Consider the following 18,971-nt stretch of genomic DNA (forward strand, 5'->3'; position numbering starts at 1 on the left):
TATATTTTTTTTGAAAGCGGAAATGTATAAATAAATAAAAATTAAAAAGTACATTATAAGGCTAATTATTAATGTTTAAGTATTATTATTATTATTATTATTATTATTATTACTATTATTATTATTAGTAAAGTAATATTATCAATCAATGTATAAAATTTGCAACAATTACATTTGTTGATAAAATTAATTAATTATATTAGAAACATAAACAATAGAAAAATATGAATACAATTCAAACTATTTTTTAAATACACATCTTTCTATTCAATTTTTTAAATATTAAATTACATGTTTTCATGAATTTTTTTGATTACTAATTACAGATGCTATTATTGTGACTGCAAAATTTGTTCTTCCTTTTATATTTATAAAAAGTATCATGTTTTTAATGAATTTTAGTATTTTTGCCATAGATAACAAGGCAAAGACAGGCCTACCTGAACGGTGCGCCATCTATTAGATTTATTTGAACTACGATACCCCTCCGCATGTTAAAATAACAACTACCACATACACGGACGATACGTATCTTTGGCATAGGGCTGCTTTTAATTTTTGTGTGGTTACCGACTGTTTACCGACTTCGACTGGTCAGTAGGAAACTTCCTTATCATATGAGGATGTACTGCCGATAAAAATTTATAACTTCCATGATAGTTTCTGCCTTATCAACAGTTTTTCAACGTTATTCACCTTCGGAATAATATTGAATAAAATTTTGAATTAAATTGCAAAAATTCCTAAAAGTGGGCCAAATAACGATACGATTTAAATTTTTTAAATAAGAATGAAATTATCATGTTTATTATATCACTATTTTGATAAATATACGGATGTGGCAACCTATTTATTTTTTTTTTTAATTTTTTTTTTTAGCAATCTGATTCTGACCACAAATCGGACTTTCTAATTGTATAGAAAGAAAAGAGCTTGAGCGTCAGACGAGCTGTTGAAAACAAAGGGATTTTTTTTATATAATAATACAAAGAAGGCATTCTAAAATTTTTTCTGCCGTTTCACGCTTCCCTCTTTTCAATGAGATGCAAATGCAAACTCCTTATAGAATTACGCCTCAAACACAACGATAAATGATCGAGGACCACCTTCTAATTGCACAGCATTTAATTTTAAAAATTTATTGATGAAAATAAATTGTGTTAATTTTTAAGTAGTTTAAAATCGTTAATGGAATTAAATTAAAGAAGGTTAGAAATTAAATCGGTAAAACCTGGACATCAGGGAATTGTCAAGGATTTTGAAGAAAAAAAATTTGTAAGTCAGAAAATTTTTACATGTTTAAATTTTAATTTGATATTGTTTTATATATAATAATGGTCAGGGAAAATGAAAAATTGGGCAGGATATAATTAGGGAATTATAAAAATAATATCTTGGCGCCATCCTGATATAATATTCTTGTAATATTCTGGTAAAAAAAAAAACTAATCTTGATGGTTTGAAATTTCCTCTTTCTGGTTTAAAATGTAATGATTTTGTTGAAAATTAGTATTTTCGATTTGATAATTAAACTGTTTTAGAGAACTTGCGAAGTATGGCCAGGAATCTCAACAATTTGGTTTAACTTTTTTTTTCTTTCTTGACTGAACAATCTTTGTTTGGTGAAAATTCGTCTTTTAGATTGGAAAATTCATCATTTTAGTTGAAAATTCAATTAGCTTGTGGAAAATTTTTGTTTTTTGATGTTGCAAATTCAACTATTTTGGTTGAAAATGATATTTTTGTTGACAGTTCATAGTTTGATGTTGAAAATTCAAATGCAATCTTTCTTAGTTGCATACTAAAATATTTCGTTGAAAATTCGCCATTTGGGTTAAAAATTCAATTGTTTTATTAGAATTTACATCTTTTTTGTATAAAATTGTGGTTTTTCTTTTGAAAATTATTCTCTTTTTTTTTTGATAATTAAAGTATTACTTTGAAAATTTTTTTTAATTAAACTATTTTTAATTTTAAATAAAAACTTTTTTGTTGAAAAAATTCCTCTCTTTTAATGAAAATTAATTCTTTGGACTGAAAATTAAACTATTTCTATTATTTACTAACTATTATTTAGTAAATTAAAGTGTCTTGTTGAAAATTTTTTTTTATTTGGTAAAAAAATTTTTTTTAACGAAAAATAAAAATAATGCAATGAATGTTCCATCATTTTAGTTGAAAATTCATCTCTTCCGTTAAAAAATGTTTTTTTTTTTTTAAATGATTATTTAGCGATTCCATTTTTTTCGTCGCAAATTTATCCTTTTTAGATTTTAGTTCAGCATTAACGTATTGTATCAAAAATTCTTTTCCTTTTGTAGAAAATTACTCTTCTTCGTGGTTCAAAACTCATATTTCTGCTATAAAATTCAACTACTTGTTCAAAAAGCTTGTTCAAAAACTTGTTCAAAGGCTTTTGTTCAAAATTCTTTTTTTTGGTTGAAGATTCATAATTTTTATTCAAAGTTCATTTTCTTCGCTGAAAGTTAATTTTTTGAACTAAAAATTTCACTATTCCAGTTGAAAATTAATTTGATTATTGTTACAAAATTTATTATTTTTGCCGAAAATGTAATTAATTCGGTGAAATATTCCATCTTTATAGTTTAAAATTCATCTCTTTAGTTCAATAATAATTTGTTTGATTGATAGTTTATCTTTATTAGTTGAAACCTCATTTATTTGGTTGGAAATGCATCTTCTTTTGCGAGAAGAAAATTTTTTCTTTTTTTTCAGTTAAAAAATCATGTTTTGTTAAAAATTCATTTTTTTAAATTCAATTTCAACTGCTTCGTTGGCAGTCAGACTATTTTGTTAAAAATCAATTTTTTTGGTTTTTAGATTTATCATTTTAGTTGAAAACTCGTATATTTGTTTTTTAATTAATATTTTAAACTAATTCTTTGACTATTTCAGTTGAAAATTTAACTATTTTGTTGAAAATTAATTCTTTTAACAGAAGATCTAAAATTAACCCAGTGGAATATTCCATCATTATAGTTGTAAATTTATTTCTTTGGTTAAAAATTAATTTTCTAATATAAAATTTAACTATTTCATTTTTTTGTTGTTGAAAATTGATCTTTATTAGCTGAAAATTCATGTATTTTGTGGAAATTTCGTCTTTTTTGTTAAAAAAAAATAATATTTTTAGTTCAGATTGAAATATTCCAGTTAAAAATTCATCATTTTAGTTCAAGATTGATAGTTTTATTTAAAAGTTTATTTTCTTGTTAGAAAATTCAACTATTTCAGTTGAAGAATGATAATTTTTTTGTGGAAAATCTATCATTTTCGATTTTGGTTTAAAGTTAAACTCTTTTGTTTAAAATTAATTTTTATACTTTAAGAATGATTATTTTATTTAAAAACTCGTCACTTTAGCTGGAAATGAATATTTTCAACTAAAAATTGAACAATTTCAGTTAAAATTTTTACTGTTTTGATGAAAATTCAATTTTAACTCAAAACGTATTTATCATCAAAAATTAAAAAAAATTAGGAAAATAAAGATTTTTGATTTTTGTTGAAAATACATATTTTCGGGTTGAACAATCAACCGATTTACAGAAAAATACGTCTTTTGACTTGAATCGGGATAAACTTTTTTTCCTTTCTTGAATGAAAAACCTTTCTATGGTGGCAATTCGTCCTTTTGGTTGGGAAATTCGCCGTTTTAGTTTAAAATTAATCTCTTTCTTTGATAATTAAACCATTTTGTTAAAAATTCTAGTTTTTCTTTTTGACAATTTTTTTACCGATAAATTCATCATTCTTAATCGAAATTTTCTTTAGTTCAAATATCAACCATTACTTAATTTTTGTTTCAAATACAACTCTTTGATTACAAATTTATTATTTCGTTGAACATTCATGTTTTTGACAAAAATTTGAACTTTTAGACAGAAAATTCAACTGTTTTCTACAAAAATTCGCATTCTGGATTGGAAAATTCAATTAGTTTGCTGAAAATGCAACTGTTTTTGGTTTAATTAAAAATTTCACCGTTTGGTTGAAAATTCGTCTTTGTAGATTGGAAATTCAAGTGTTTGGTTCGAAATTAAACTATTTTGTTGAAAATTTAATCATATTTTTTTGGTTAAATTAAATAAATTTGAAAATTTTAATTTTAAATTGTATTGTTTGATTTCGTTTATGAAAGATTCTATGTTAAGAATTTTAGAAGCTCATTTATAAAATATCTTTAAACTCGTGCTCGAGAATAAAGAAAAATGTATTTCGTTCCACAATATTGATTGCACGTTTAAACATAACCTCTAATTTTGAGATGATTCTGGCGCGAAATTCAAATTTTTAATATCAGGGGTAGGAAAATAAAAGAGACTATTATTGATAAAGGCCAATATTACTGTTTTATTAAAAACACCAGGTGTTTTGAATTTTACAATTTGATTGCAAAACCCATAAATTTTCATATATAGTTCTGCCTATTTAATATGTAGTCTACCAGCAGAGACCCATAAAACGCGACCTGGCAGTGTATCGAATTACCCACCAGGATTCGATTACAATTTATGATTGGGTCCCCTGCTATCATAAATACTCGCCTGCTATAGGCAGACTCCGTCTCACGGACGTCAATTGTATAAAAATAATATTGAAATTTATTTTCAAAACTCTATATATAAAAATTTCTAAAGATCATAGAATCTTAAAATCTAGGTATATATACAGACACTTATGTACAGTCTTAAAAGTAGAGCTCTAAAATTTTGAAAGCTATCGATTTTTTTCAAATACATTTTTCAAATATAAAAACCTTTCAATCTGAAAAAGATTTAAATTCTAAATTAAAAACTTTGAGCTCATTTTATCGGTAGAAGACAGTCAATCACTTAAATGTTAAAAGTTGGCAGTATAGTACAACTTACAATGTAATATTGGAATATGTACAAAAGGTGGCACTGGGTTTGTAAACCTAGAAACTTTAAGATTTCACCCCCCCCCCCCCCCCCCCCCCCCCCCCCCCCAATCACCTCTTTCAATATTTGTCTTTGTATAGGTAGAAAGAGCAGGAAAAACTGAACAGCTTTTCCTTTTACAAAACTACTCTCCGATCATTAGTTTTCAAACTAAAGACGATTGAAGGTTTGTGTCGTCTGCTCAATTCAGAGGCGGCACAGATAAGAGAAGCCGGGGCCCCAACCGTCAAATTTTGACCAAATTTACATCCCGGGGGTTTGTGGATGCCTCTGTTTTAGAATTTAGGGCCAAAACTGAAAAATCAGACCAGGGCCAGAAGTATCAAAGAGTCAAATTTGTACCCAGGGGTTTTAGATGCCCCTCTTTCTGAATCTGAGATCAGAAGTAAAACTTCTGGCACAATATAGGAACTTTTTCTTCAAACTCGAGTCTCACTCCCACTGTGATGCTTCCTGTGCTTCCGATGTTTCTTATGGCTCCTGTGTGGCAGTTGGCCATTGATGACAATCGGATGCTGATGAAGCAAGGGATGTTGGGGCGGGGACAGTCTCCCCAAATGATGAAGTTGATGAGGTGTGGGTGTGGTGGACCCAGTGCTGTAACACCTCACGACCGGAACCTGCTGGACAGGATGAGGATGGCACTTGTGGGGAGGTTGTTTGCAAGGTGGAAGGCGTCTCCAGACGCTGACGGCATTCGGCCACCAGATCCAGGCAGCCGCAAGGATGCCTGCACCCAAAAAGACGACAATTCTCAAAACAAAGATCTGGAGGAGTGGTTTTGTGGTGATCTTGGGTGACTTTGAGGGTTCGGGCGCCCTGAGCCAGGAGTCTCGGCCCCACCACTCGTAGAAGATCGTGCAGGTGAGGCAGATCAACACGAGTCCATAGAAGCAGACAAAGGCCCCGACTCTGACGACAAGTTGTTTTTGTCGTTTGTAGAGTTCTGCTGGCGATTTTGCGCCCTCACGTTGGTTCCGGATCAAGGGGTTGGGATGGAGAGCGTTTAGGATTGGACTCGGGGTAATTGACGGACGGGGTAAAAGAAGAGCTGCTATTCCAACTAGGAAGAATGTGGAACCTAGGGTTAGGTAGACGAATTGGGGAGCAAGGACGAGAACTAGAAGAGATCTGGTGCTCTGTTGTCCTACGAAGCAGCTACCTGTAACAGAAATTAAGGGATTTATTAGTTTTGTTTTAGAAGCCAATAGGGACGTTTTATGGGAAGTCGCGAATGGGCGGATTCGTTGAACAGGCAGTTTAAGATGCGGTACCATCCTTAAAACTTTCTCACAATTTTACTACCAACCCCCTCTCCGATGTCTGATCCTACGACGTCTGACCCATAGACGACGGAGCTCACAACATTTGTTCCAACTGGTTCGGATCCTACTACAGTAGAACTTGGTTATTACGGAAGAAGTACAAAATTCGGAAGAGTTATCTATTTTTTATATATTTTAAATAGACAAATAAATATAAACATTTAGAAAATAAAAGTAAACGACTTATGAATGTAGATTTCTATTTATGGTACAAAGCATTTTAACTAACGTGGCTCAAGGAAGTCGGTAATAGAGCACTGTTTCAATCTGCTCAATCGTTTTTTAGCTGCAACATTTCCTCGGGTACGCGGTGCCTCGGATAACGCGGAGCCTCGGATAATCGAAGGCCGGATAATCGAGGTTCTACTGCTTTTTCGATCCAACGACGTCGGATACTACGACGTCTGATCGAACGGCGACGAATCCTACGACGTTCGATCCAAAGACGACGGAGCCTACGATTTGAGCGGATTATCAATAAGGGTTGGAGAGGGTGTGGGTAAAGGTAAGAGGATTTTGATAAAGATTAAAAGGACAGGAGGGCGAGGGGATGATTGGACGGATGATTTTCTTTACAAACCGGTTTTTAATTTATTAAATGTGTGTTCAAGAAACATGTTTTGTACATTGCGAGTCAAAGTTTATCGCTGAAGGGTTCAATTGGTAGAGTCGAGTTTCAGTATCTTTAAAGTCATCTCGTTTCGTAAAACACGAGTGCTCAATGAGATCAGACCTGGCTTTAAGGTCTAAAGAGGACCTGAACTTACGAACGTGTACTTGTACTCTCTCGTATCTGCACGTTCCCATCTAAATTGCTTCTCATTTTCTCTCCTCCTCTATTGCCCCGAGAATCCATATTTTTTTTTAAGGATTCACCCTCCTTTTCTTATCTGAAACCTAACCTCGTGTGGGTCAATCACCTCGAGGGCGTTGAGAAGTGATTTTGAGAAAGAAAATACTTGTGGATTTGGTACATCTGATAATTCAATGTATTACGCAAGAGGCACAATCGTTCGAGAAATTTGTAAAAGACAAATTTCCAACCAAAGAGTTGAGTTTTTAAGATGAAAATTTAAATGTTTTGATTTTCTATTAGACAGTTGAATTTTCAACCAAGAAGGATGAATTTACAACCGCGAATTTTCCTATAAAAAAAAATGAGTTTTTAATGCAGAGCGACGAATTCTCTTTCCAAACAAGCGAATTTTAATCAAAATATTTTAATTTTTGACCTAAATCCTAACTAATTTGCAACCAAATGGTGGTGAATTTTCACTCTACAAGATCAATTTTCAACAAATAATATAATTATTGACATTTCAGCAAAAAAAAATAGATTTAATTTTTAATTAAAAAGAGTCGAATTCATCAAAACAAAAGAGAATTTTCAACAAAATGGTGAGATCACTACCCAATAAAATTAATGTTCAACAAAGTAGTTCAACGAAGTAGTTGCATGTTTATCCAAAAATATGAATTCTCAATAGAAAATTTAATAGTTAAATTGTGAACTAAAAACAATAAATTTCCAACCAAAAATGAAATAGTTTATTTTTTGGTTAAAAAATGTAGTATCAGCAAAAACAAAAACGGATTTTCAACGAAGCAGAAAAGTTTCAAGCTAGTAAAATGAATTTTCAATAAAGTAGTTTAACTTCAACGAAGTAGTGGAATTTTGATCTAAAAATATGAATTGTAAATGAAAAATTTAATAGCAGCATTGTCAACTAGAAACAAACAAATTTTCAACCTAAATTGAAATCAAGTTTCATTTAAATTAATTTAATTAATTAATTAAATTAATTAATTAATTAATTTAAATAATAATTTAAAAAAAAAGAAAAGAATTTCTAAATACTAAAATTGTAAACGAATAAAATGAATTATTAATAAAGCAATTCAAGTTTCAAACAAATTGTTGAATTGGCAAACAAGAAAAATAATTTCTTAATAAAAAAATCAATAGTTGAATTGTCAACTATACACAATACATTTTCAACCAACAATGAAAAAGTTTAATTTTCAGTTAAAAATTGATTTTTAATGGGAAAAAACGAATTTTCAACAAAACAGCAAAACTGTCAACCAATAAAATGAATTTTTAATCAAATAAATCAACGTTCAAATCAGTTGTTGAATTTTCAAACAAGAAAAATTAATTCTCAATACAAATTATTATAGATTGCAAATTTAAAAAAATGAGTCTTGAATCAATAAAGATGACCTCTGCGCCAAAAATGTCGTAAACTTTGCAATTAAAAATAATCAACTTTCAACGAAAAACAGATCAATTTTCTTATTGAGTTCTATAATTTCAGTTTGAACCTAAACGAACAACAAGGGACACAGTTTAATTGGAAATTGAACTATTTTGATGAAAATGCGTTTTTTCTTGTTGAAAATCTATTTTTTTTTTAAACTGAAAATTTAACTATTCTATTTTTGGCAAAGAATTGATTTTTTTAAGTTTAAAATTCAACTATTGAAATAAAAAAATCATATTCTACGTTTGGCGCGAGTCGACTATTTTGGATGCAAAATTTAAGTTATTTCTCGGTTGAAATATTCAACGTCTATATTTTTTGTTGAGAATCAATATGTTTTGGTAGCAAATATTAATCTTTTTGTTTGAAAGTTGAAATTCTTTTCAAAAAAATTATTTTTTATTAAAGAATCATCATTTTGGTTGATAATCGAATGATTTAATCGAAAATTTCCCCTTCGTATCGAAAATTTAACTGTATCGTAAAAAAGTCGTGTTCTTGGCTTGTTAATCTAATTATTTAATTTGTTTTCAAATGCAACTACTTGGTTGACAATTTTTCAAACTAGTTTTTTGAAAACCTAATTATTTTCTTGAACATTCAACTATTTTGTTAGAAAGTCATCTTTTTTCGACAATTCAACAGCAGGAATGAAATTTCAACAAGAATTTTAACAGGAATGAAAATTCAACTATCTCCTATAGAAAATCCGTCTTTTGTTGTCTTTTGTTGTGGGAGAAGTTAATTCATTTTTATTTGAAAATTCTAACGTTTAGTAGAAAATTCGTATTTCTAGGTAGGAGATGGAACTATTCCTACCTTGTTTTAAGTGCTAATTTGCTCTCCCAAGTCTATTAAAACATTCTGTTTTTATGTTTTGTGATTTATTTTAGGCCTTCATCAAATGAAATCAATAGACCAAATTTAGACCTAATGGGAGGGGGAGTTGCATTTGAGACGATACTTTGGTCTTTTGATGGATTCAAGCTTTGTGTGACGATCTGTGACGAAAAAGGGAGGGGCTAAGAAGTCTTCAAAATAGTGTGACCTTGTTTTTAAACGGTCTCTATCTGAATTTCCGATTTACTTTACGTCTAACCCCATGACATCGGATCCTGCGACGGCGGATACTACGACGTCCGATTCTACAATTTCCGATCCAATGGCGTCGGACCCTACGTATTTTTCTGACGAAGCAACATATGTAGTTTCCTAAGATGTTTATGCAGTCGAATTCTACAACGTCTGACCCATCGACGTACGATCCTAAGACAAAGGATCCTACAAAGTCCGATCCAACGACGTCGGATCCTAAGTCCTTCCTGATGAAGCGGCCTACGTAGTTTCCTAAGTAGTTTACACAGTCGAATCCTACTAAGTTCGATCCAACGACGTCACATCCTACTTCGTATCCTACGTCGTCTGACCCAAGGTCGACGTATTCTACGACATCTGATCCAACGACGTCGGATCCCACGTATTTTCTGATGAAGCGGCCGAAGTAGTTTCCTAAGATGTTTACGCAGTCAAATCCTACAACGGCTGACCCATCGATCTACGATCCTAAGACATCGGATCCTACCAAGTCCGATTCAATGACGTCGGATCCTACGTCGTTTCTGATGAAGCGGCCAGCGTAGTTTCCCAAGTAGTTTACGCAGTCGAATTCTACGACGTCTGACCCAATGACGCCAGATTCTACGACATCTGATCCAACGAAATCGGATCCTACGATATCTGATCCAACGAAATCGGATCCTACGATGTCTGATCCAACGACGTATAATCACAGGTTGTTGGATCCGACGACGTCTGATCCTAAGATATCAGACCATTCGTCGTCGGATCCTAGGTCGTTCATGATGTCGTATTCTACGTAGTTTCCTGCGTAGTTTACGTGGTCGGAATAACGACGAAACGAATTGGGAAGAGCCACCCGAGATATTTTAGCCACAATCCTGCATTTTAAATACTTTCCGAAACCCGCTTGTATCAACACGAGTAAAATCCGAGGGGCCCCTCCTCCCCCTTATCGATCCTTTGTTCAGGAAGAGTATTTAATGTCCCTACTTGCAAGTGTCTCCTCGTATTTAATAGGCATCTCGAGGACCGTCTTTTACTCTCGGGGGACTTTTTCGGGAGCACGCCGCGCTTAATTCTCATTCAAGGCCTGCAAACGTTCGTCGGAACGAGTCGCTAAACGCATTCCATCTTCCTTCTCCTCCTCTTCCCTTTGGCCCTTTTTCGCGGTCCGAAACCACGAAGGGTTGAGAGAAAGATCCTCGGAAGATTTGCATAGGTCTCGAGTTTACGCGCTCGCCGCTTTTGCGGTTGTGCTTTGATTTTTTTCTCCCAAAAAAAAAACGGGAGAGCTACTATGTAAGGGAAAAGACTGCCCATCTTGATTGAGATAAAGATAATTTATATTTCTGTATTTACTTTTGTAATAATTCCGACTGTTAACATTTTTTGCGTACTTCAATTCAAATTTCGTGCCACAAATAACTTGGGACTTCGCACCCTTCACACTCTTTCCTATCGCTTCTCCTGTTGACCACTTTTTTTAATTATATTTTTCTCCCTTGTTCTCGATTTTTAACTTAAATGCAACATTTTTTAAGTAGACGTTCAATCGTTTTTGTTTGAAAATTCAATGATGCGCTTGAAACTTAATTTTTTAAATTACATCTTTCTTCGTTTAAAAATGATTTTTTTAAATTTACCTTTCTTGATTGAAAATTATCTTTTTTTTTTGAATGTGCAAATATTTTTTTTTAAAACTACATCTTTTCAGGTGGGACAATCAACTGTTTGTTCTACGTCTTTGTTGATGGCAAATTCGACCTTTTGGATTTAGTATTCTATTTAGTTGAAAAAGTATCTTTTTTTTGGCGAAGTTTAATAATTTTTAATTGAAAATTCGATTACTAGAAAAGTGAGTTTTCAACCATTTAATTAGAAATTTAACTATTGAATTTTGGTATTGGATATAAAAATATTTTATTTATCAATTTGTTTTTCATTTTTTTTTTTAAGATTTCGTAAGCAATTTTTAAGAACGAAAATCACATTTTTCATTAAGAATTCATCTTTTCTGGTTGAATACCCCACTACTTTGTTGAAAATTTATGTTTTTTTTTGTTGAAAAAATAGTCGTTTTAACAGAAAATTTAACTATTCAATCTATGGTTTATAATACATCTTTTTTATTTGAAGGTTCAACTATTTGGTTAAAAATCCATGTCTTTTTTTCAAATTCGTATTTTTTACTCTACAATTCATCATTTTCATTAAAAATATAACTATCTTGTTAAAATCTTTTTTTTTCTTAAAAATTAATTTTTTAACTGTAAATTTAATTATTCAATTTGAAAGTTGAAAATTCATCATTTGAGTTAAAAGTTTATCTCTCAGGTTGAAAAATGTACTATTTGGTTAAAATATCGTCTTTTTGGATTTAATATAAATATTTTTATATGCAAATTTACCTTTTTAATTTTTGGTTGAAAATATATCTTTTTTATAATGAAATTCAACTATTTGGTTAAAAAATCATGTATTCTATTGAAAATACCGTCTTTTTTAGTCGAAAATTAATCTTTTTGGTTAGAATTAATCTTTCTGGTTGAAACATAAACTAAACTTGGTTTAAAGTGAAATTTGGTTACAAATCAATTATTTTTATTATTAAATATTCACAATTTCAGATGAAAATAAATGTCTTTAATTGAAAAATTACCTATTTTGCTGAATATTCGTAATATATTGAATTAAATAGGTAACCAACAATAGATTTATTTAAAATTTTATTCTCCAATAATCGTGAAAAATCACCCCATTCCCCCTCTTTTGAGAGCATTTTGGGCTGTGAAGTCTCTGGCTCGAAATTTAGATGTCACAATCACACTTATTTTCTTAACAGATAATCTAAACTGTTTTTTCTGGAAAAAAAATTGAAACTTGGATTATGGACTCTGAAATTTTTCAATAACAATAACATAAATTCGAAAGAGTGTCAGTAATAATTGGCTTGAGGTCCTGGCAAGAGAGGAGAATATCACAGAGTGAATGTGGGGTATGCGATTGTCCGAATGCTTGACATGTTTGAATTAGAGAAAGGCATGCTCGGTAGCCAGCAGAAAATCGAAATTCGCAAACGTGAGAGAAAAAAAAGACAAAAAAATGAAATTACGAGAGGTAAAAAAGTGGAGGAAAGAGAAGAAGTCGCGTGTCTGAAACGTATCATCTTGAGCGACAAGTTTTTATTAAGTCTTCAAATAGGACCTCTTTGCTTCGAAAAAAAAAACGAGGGGGTGGACAGACTGTCCCTTACCTACCTTGCACTGCATTCTGCATCGGAACGCGAGCCGTCGAATGACTTACCTTCGTTAATTTTTTTGTCCCTACCAGCGCATCGTACACCGGTACACGGGACAAGAAAAGACCGTATTATGCATCCGGGTAAAGCAAAAGAGGAAAACAACTTTTTACTGTTTTACAGCTTCACTGTTTTACAACTGTGTAATTTCCAGGTAACTTTTACTACCGCAGACAAAAATAGTGTAGATTTTTAAGATTCTGTGCTAACTCGGATTCAAATTTCGCGCCACAATCTTTTAGTCAGACTTCATAAATAACCTATAATTCAAATATCATTCTGCCGCGAAATTTAAATTCTATTACGACATCTACAGGCTTTTCTACCTAAAGTTTTATCCAAGCAGCTCAAGATTTGTCCAGAGATCATTTTTTATAGTACGAAACCATTCAAGTATTTTGCATTTTTTTTCAACAATCGACTCGGAATGTGTATACAATTTCGCAAGTTTATTATAAATAATGTTTTTTTCAGCCCTTGTTAATTTAGAAATAAGACACGTAATTTCCTAATGGTACAAGTTTTATAGATTTAATTAATATGTTTTTTTATAAGGCTGAATAAATTATATCACAATATATTCTTAAATATATTATCATAAGAAATACTTCAAATATAACTAAGCATTTCTTGAATAGACTTCTGAGGTTTCTACAAAGAAAGATGAATGAACAACCAATCAAGATTAATTTGTAATCAAATTGTGGAATTTTTAACTAAAAAATAGAATTTTATAACCAGAAATGAAACAGTTAAATTTTCAGTTAAAAAAATTTTTTTTTAACTCAAAATAAGAATTCCTAACTAAAATGATTTAATTTGCAAATGGATTAGGTAAACTTCCAGTTACAAACAATATAATTTGTATCAGAAAAAACAAAACAAATGTTTAACAAAATGGTTCAATTTTCGACCCAGGAGATACATTTTTAATTAAAATTAAGAATCTTTAACTTGAACTGCTAAAATTTAATCCAAACTGATTAATTTTTAACCAAAAATTGAATAGCCATGTTTTTAAGTAAAAAAAAAAGTTAAACCATAAAGATGAATTTTCAAGTTAAGTTATGGAATACCCGACTGAAAAAACTTACATTTTCATTTAATTCAAATCAATTATCAAACAGCAACAAAATATTTTTTAACAAAATAGTTTAAATTTCAACTAAAAGAGTTAAATTTTTAGTAAAAACATTCATTTTCAACTAAAAAAAGAAACTAATTTTTTAACAAAATAGTTTAATTATTAATTAAAGTTATACAATTTTAAGTGAAATTATCATTTTTCTACTGGGATATTTGAATTTAAACCCAAAAAATTAATTTCGAATCAACAAGATTAATTTTCAAACAAAGAAGACGAATTTTCAACAAAATACATGAATTTTCAGGTAAAGAAGATAAATTTTCCATTAAAAAATAGATTTTTAACAAAATAGATTAATTTTTCAGTAAAAAATTAGTTTTCTATCAAAAAAGAAACGAATTTTTAACGAAATAGTTTAATTTTCAACCAATTAAATCAAATTGCAAAGGAATCCAGAAGAATTCAATTGTGTTTTTCGAGATATTTAAGAAATGTCTTTAAATTCTCTTGAAATGGCATTGAATTCTGCTTAATTACAAAATACACGATATTTCCACTAAAACATATCAATATTAAACAGAAATTAATGCGGGAATAAGTAAAATTTTAGTTCAAAAAATTAATTTTCAACCAAAAAGGAAATTATTTTAAACAAAATAGTTCAATTATTAACCAGACGATACATTGTTAACTGAAATGACGAATCTTCAAACAGAAAAATGAATCTTTAATACAGTTTAGTTCAAGTTTCAACCAAGTATAGTTGAATTTTACAAGACAAAGATTTCTTCTTTTGAAACAAGAAGATTTTTATTTATAAATAAAGACCAATTATCAACATAATACATGAATTTCCAACTAAAATTTATTAGAATTAAACTTTAAATTTTCTATAGATTTTATTTTTTTAACAAAGCAGTTGAATTTTAAACCAAAAAGCTTACTTTTCAAACAAGAAGATTTTGTTTTCTTTCATAAAAAAAATATAATTTTTGAACAAAATATATTAATAATTTTCAACCAAAAACTATCAGCATTCAACAAAAAAAGGAATCGTTAAATTTTCATTAAGAAAAATCAATTTCCAACTACAAAGGAAATATTTTTAAGCAAAATATTTAAATGCTTGACCCTTGACATGAATTATCGAGACAAATAATTTTGATATTTTTTTATTTTAATTTCAAATTGTTTTATACTGTTTGTAAAATATTCTAGATTAAAAACGTTACAAGTTTAAGATTCTGTTATTTAATTATTCATGATCAGGGAAAATGAAAAATTACTCAGGAAAACAATAGGGAATGTTTAAAATAAAAATTTGCGGTAACCCTGATATAATATTCTTATTATAGTAATTCATTTTCCTTGAATTGCTCCTTTTTATGTAGTTGCTTTCTCTTGAAGATTATATTTTTAGTTATTAATTTTATTAATTGCTTGATAATTTAAAAATTTTGAAAAATATTCTTTTTGGTCAAAAATTCAACTGTTTTGTTGAGCACTCAATTATTTCAAGTGAAATTGACCTGCTTTTTTAAAATTAATTTTAAAAAAAATACAATTAGCATCTTTATTGGATAAAAATACAACTATTTGTTTGAAAATTTATCTTTTTAATTTACAAATTCATCTATTTCGAAATCTAACCAAGATTTTAGTTAAATTATCAACAAATTATAAATTTTGAAACAAGTCAATTTTCATCGAAAAAAAGTCAACAAAAAATGCAACTGTTTGGTTGAAAATTAATCTTCTCTGCTTGAGGATTCCATACTATTTTGTTTAAAAATTTTAATAGCACCACTTTGTTAAGAAATAATTTTTTTGTTGAAGATTCATATTTTTAGTTAAATCTTCTTCTCTTTAGTTGAGAATTTAACTATTTTGTGAAAAATTGGTCTTTCTTAATTGAAAATCCAACTGCTTGGGTAAAATTTAAACTAATTAGTTGAAATTTTTTTCTGAAGAAATGTTTATCCCTGCTTGAAAATTTAACTATTATGTTGTTCATTTTTTTGTGGAAAATTACTTATTAAAAACTCGTCTTTTTGGTCTTAAAATTAATTTTTTTAATGAAAATTCATTTTTTGATCTAACATATTATTTTTCAACTTTAATTATACAATGTAACAGTATCACAAAAGTAAAAATTCAGTACTTTAACCCACTGTGCTATACAGTATCGAGACCTGGGCATACCAAGAAAAGGATAGAGGTAAAATTCACGTAGTTGGCGTTTTTCTAAGAAATTATTTAAAAAATGTTCTGGCAAAGGGGGAGGGTCGGTAAAGCCGGTTTTTGACCTAATTTATTTTTGGACCAAAAAATCTGAAAAAATCATGGTAGTATCTTATAAGTATCCCGAGTCGATTGCACGCTAAACGGACTACCCTCCACCCCGCAGCCACCCCCACCACCCCTACAAATATAGGAAACATCACTACCCACCAACTGTATTTTCGAGAGATTTGACACTCTTAAACATGTATTCTGAGGTTAGCTCAGGTTTACTATGGTTTTCGGGGTCGCCGAATACAAATCTGGCGTCCTTTGACTTTTATCGCGTCAGGTTCAAGGTTATTGGAAGGTCAAATTGAGAGAAAACGGTTAAAAAATCCAAAAAAATACGTTATAGGTTTTTGGAGTCACTAATTACGAATCTGGCATCTGTTGAACTCTATCGCTTCAGGTTGAAGGTCATTTGAAGGCCATTTGAAGGTCAAATCGAGAAAAAACGGTAAAAAAATATGTTATAGGTTTTTGGGGTCGCTGATTACGAACCTGGTGTCCGCTGACCTTTATCGCATAATCAGCGACCCCAAAAACCTATAACATAATTTTTTTTACCGTTTTTTCTCGATTTGACCTTCAAATGACCTTGTATCTGAAGCGATAGAGTTCAACGGATGCCAGATTCGTAATTAGGGACTCCAAAAACCTATAACGTATTTTTTTGGATTTTTTTAACGTTTTCTCTCGATTTGACCTTCCAATGACCTTGAACCTGACGCGATAAAAGTCAAAGGACGCCAGATTTGTATTCGGCGACCCCGAAAACCATAGTAAACCCGAGCTAACCTCAGAATACATGTTTAAGAGTGTCAAATCTCTCGAAAATACAGTTGGTGGGTAGTGGTGTTTCCTAGCGTGCAATCGACTCGGGATACTTATAAGATACTACCATGATTTTTTCAGATTTTTTGGTCCAAAAATAAATTAGGCCAAAAACCGGCCTTACCGACCCTCCCCCTTTCTCGGTCCAATAGGTGCAATTGTTGCACGAGGATTCGAATAAGTGCCCTTGTTATTCATAATCAGACTTTTGCGGACTTTTCAAGCTAAATTTACTGCACGGTAAAAAAAATTAAGCTGTGACAGGGATATTATTCCTTATTATAGCCAAACATTTAGCTGAAAACGAACGAAGGAATTTAGAAAGATCCCTGGATCAGCGAAAATGAATATCCTTGACCATTTTCCATATACCAGGGATATCGTATAGTCAAACCCCTAATAAGTATAGCTATAATAGGGATATTAAGAACAGGTGTCTGAAGCAATTATCGGAAGAGCGCCGGTGCATTATGGGAGCAGCGAAATAAAATGGCGACGGTCTAATCGGGAGCAGTGACAGTTGAGATTTACTTTGGACAATTAAACGCTTTTTAACACTTAAAATGTACGCATTTGTTAATATTAAATGGAGTTTATGATGCAGTTATAATAATTTACATTTGTTTCGATTGTAGGCGATAACTATATTGAAATATAAAAAACGCGAGAAAAACAACAAACTTGACCTACAAATGCATTACACGGATTTCAGGGAAATTCATTTTCGCGATACCAGACGAAAAATTGACTACTGTAAGTTAATATATTTCTATAACAACTAAATTTTTTTTCTAATCTGAAGATAATACAATTATACATAATCTGTCGAAAATAATAAACTTTCGAACTTAGCAATTTTGTCCAAATTCCTGATTTACGAGAACAATTTACATAAAGTAACTAAATGTGTAACTCTTCTAACTAAACGTTGTACCTAATCCAAGCGTACACTTTCTTTGAGTTTAATATATTCTCTATTCACTCGTTCGCCTCAAGAATTTTTTTTCCGTGTGCGAGAAGTTTCACTGTCAACTGGACTACTTGGTGGACAGTATAAAATAAACATCTAAATATGACTTGTTTGTCAAGAATAGTAAAAGATTAAAGCTGGAGCCGTGCAGATAAGCGTCTATGGAAAAACGAATGAAAATTGTCCGCCATTTGCAGAAAGTTGTAGCCAATCGGAGATGTTCTTTTGTGCTAAGAAAGGCGTGCGTTTAATTCCGAGATGGTAATCTTGCCGAGAACCAAGCCTGACCAGCTCGGAGCATAAGTTATCCGGAGCATAAACAGAAACAGAAACAGACCTCGGTCTTATTAGCATAACCGAGAACCAACCCTGCTGGCCGAGAGATTCGAATTCGTCCAGACTGGATTCGTATTCGTGGTCGTTATGTTGCATCGGCTACTTTTATCTTTTCCCCCATCCGACTCGACTTTTTCTCTTCGATTCGAAAATGATAGAACTAAATCCTTCAGGATTGTATCCCTAATGCCAGATTTCTATCTTTGGGGCCGTTCGAAAACTACACGGAGAAAAATGGAGTTAAACTTGAAGTGTACAAATTTAGATAGCCAATTTGATGTTCTACATCCAGCTAGATGGTAACAAGTACCATCCACAATTTTTTTTCCTAGTCAGACAAACCATAATTTTATAGTCTGAATATCCACAGGTTTCTTATGCTCACTATCAGAATAATAAAATCGACACTCCAATGTTATTCAGAAGTGGCTATTTTAAATTATACATTTTGTACACGGAGAAAAAAGTTCAGTGGCTCCTACCCTTGCAAGGGTTAGAGCCACTAAACGGAATAGTAAATTATGGACGGGCCACTACAAGAGTAGAATCTA

The 18,971-nt window shown here is 30.9% G+C and overlaps 1 protein-coding gene across 1 annotated transcript in view; it reads right to left on the bottom strand.

Annotated features, from left to right (window-relative positions):
• Positions 1-5,008: 5,008 nt before the first annotated feature.
• The window catches only part of LOC117168406 (frizzled-4), a 44,670-nt gene continuing 30,707 nt past the window's right edge, over positions 5,009-18,971 (bottom strand). Inside the window, exon 6 of the mRNA XM_033354040.1 lies at positions 5,009-6,105. Coding sequence (XP_033209931.1) covers positions 5,363-6,105 — 743 coding nt within the window. The 3' untranslated portion in view covers positions 5,009-5,362. The remainder of the gene's footprint in view (positions 6,106-18,971) is intronic.

This window comes from Belonocnema kinseyi, chromosome 1 (assembly GCF_010883055.1).
Source record: "Belonocnema kinseyi isolate 2016_QV_RU_SX_M_011 chromosome 1, B_treatae_v1, whole genome shotgun sequence".
Classification (NCBI taxonomy): domain Eukaryota; kingdom Metazoa; phylum Arthropoda; class Insecta; order Hymenoptera; family Cynipidae; genus Belonocnema; species Belonocnema kinseyi.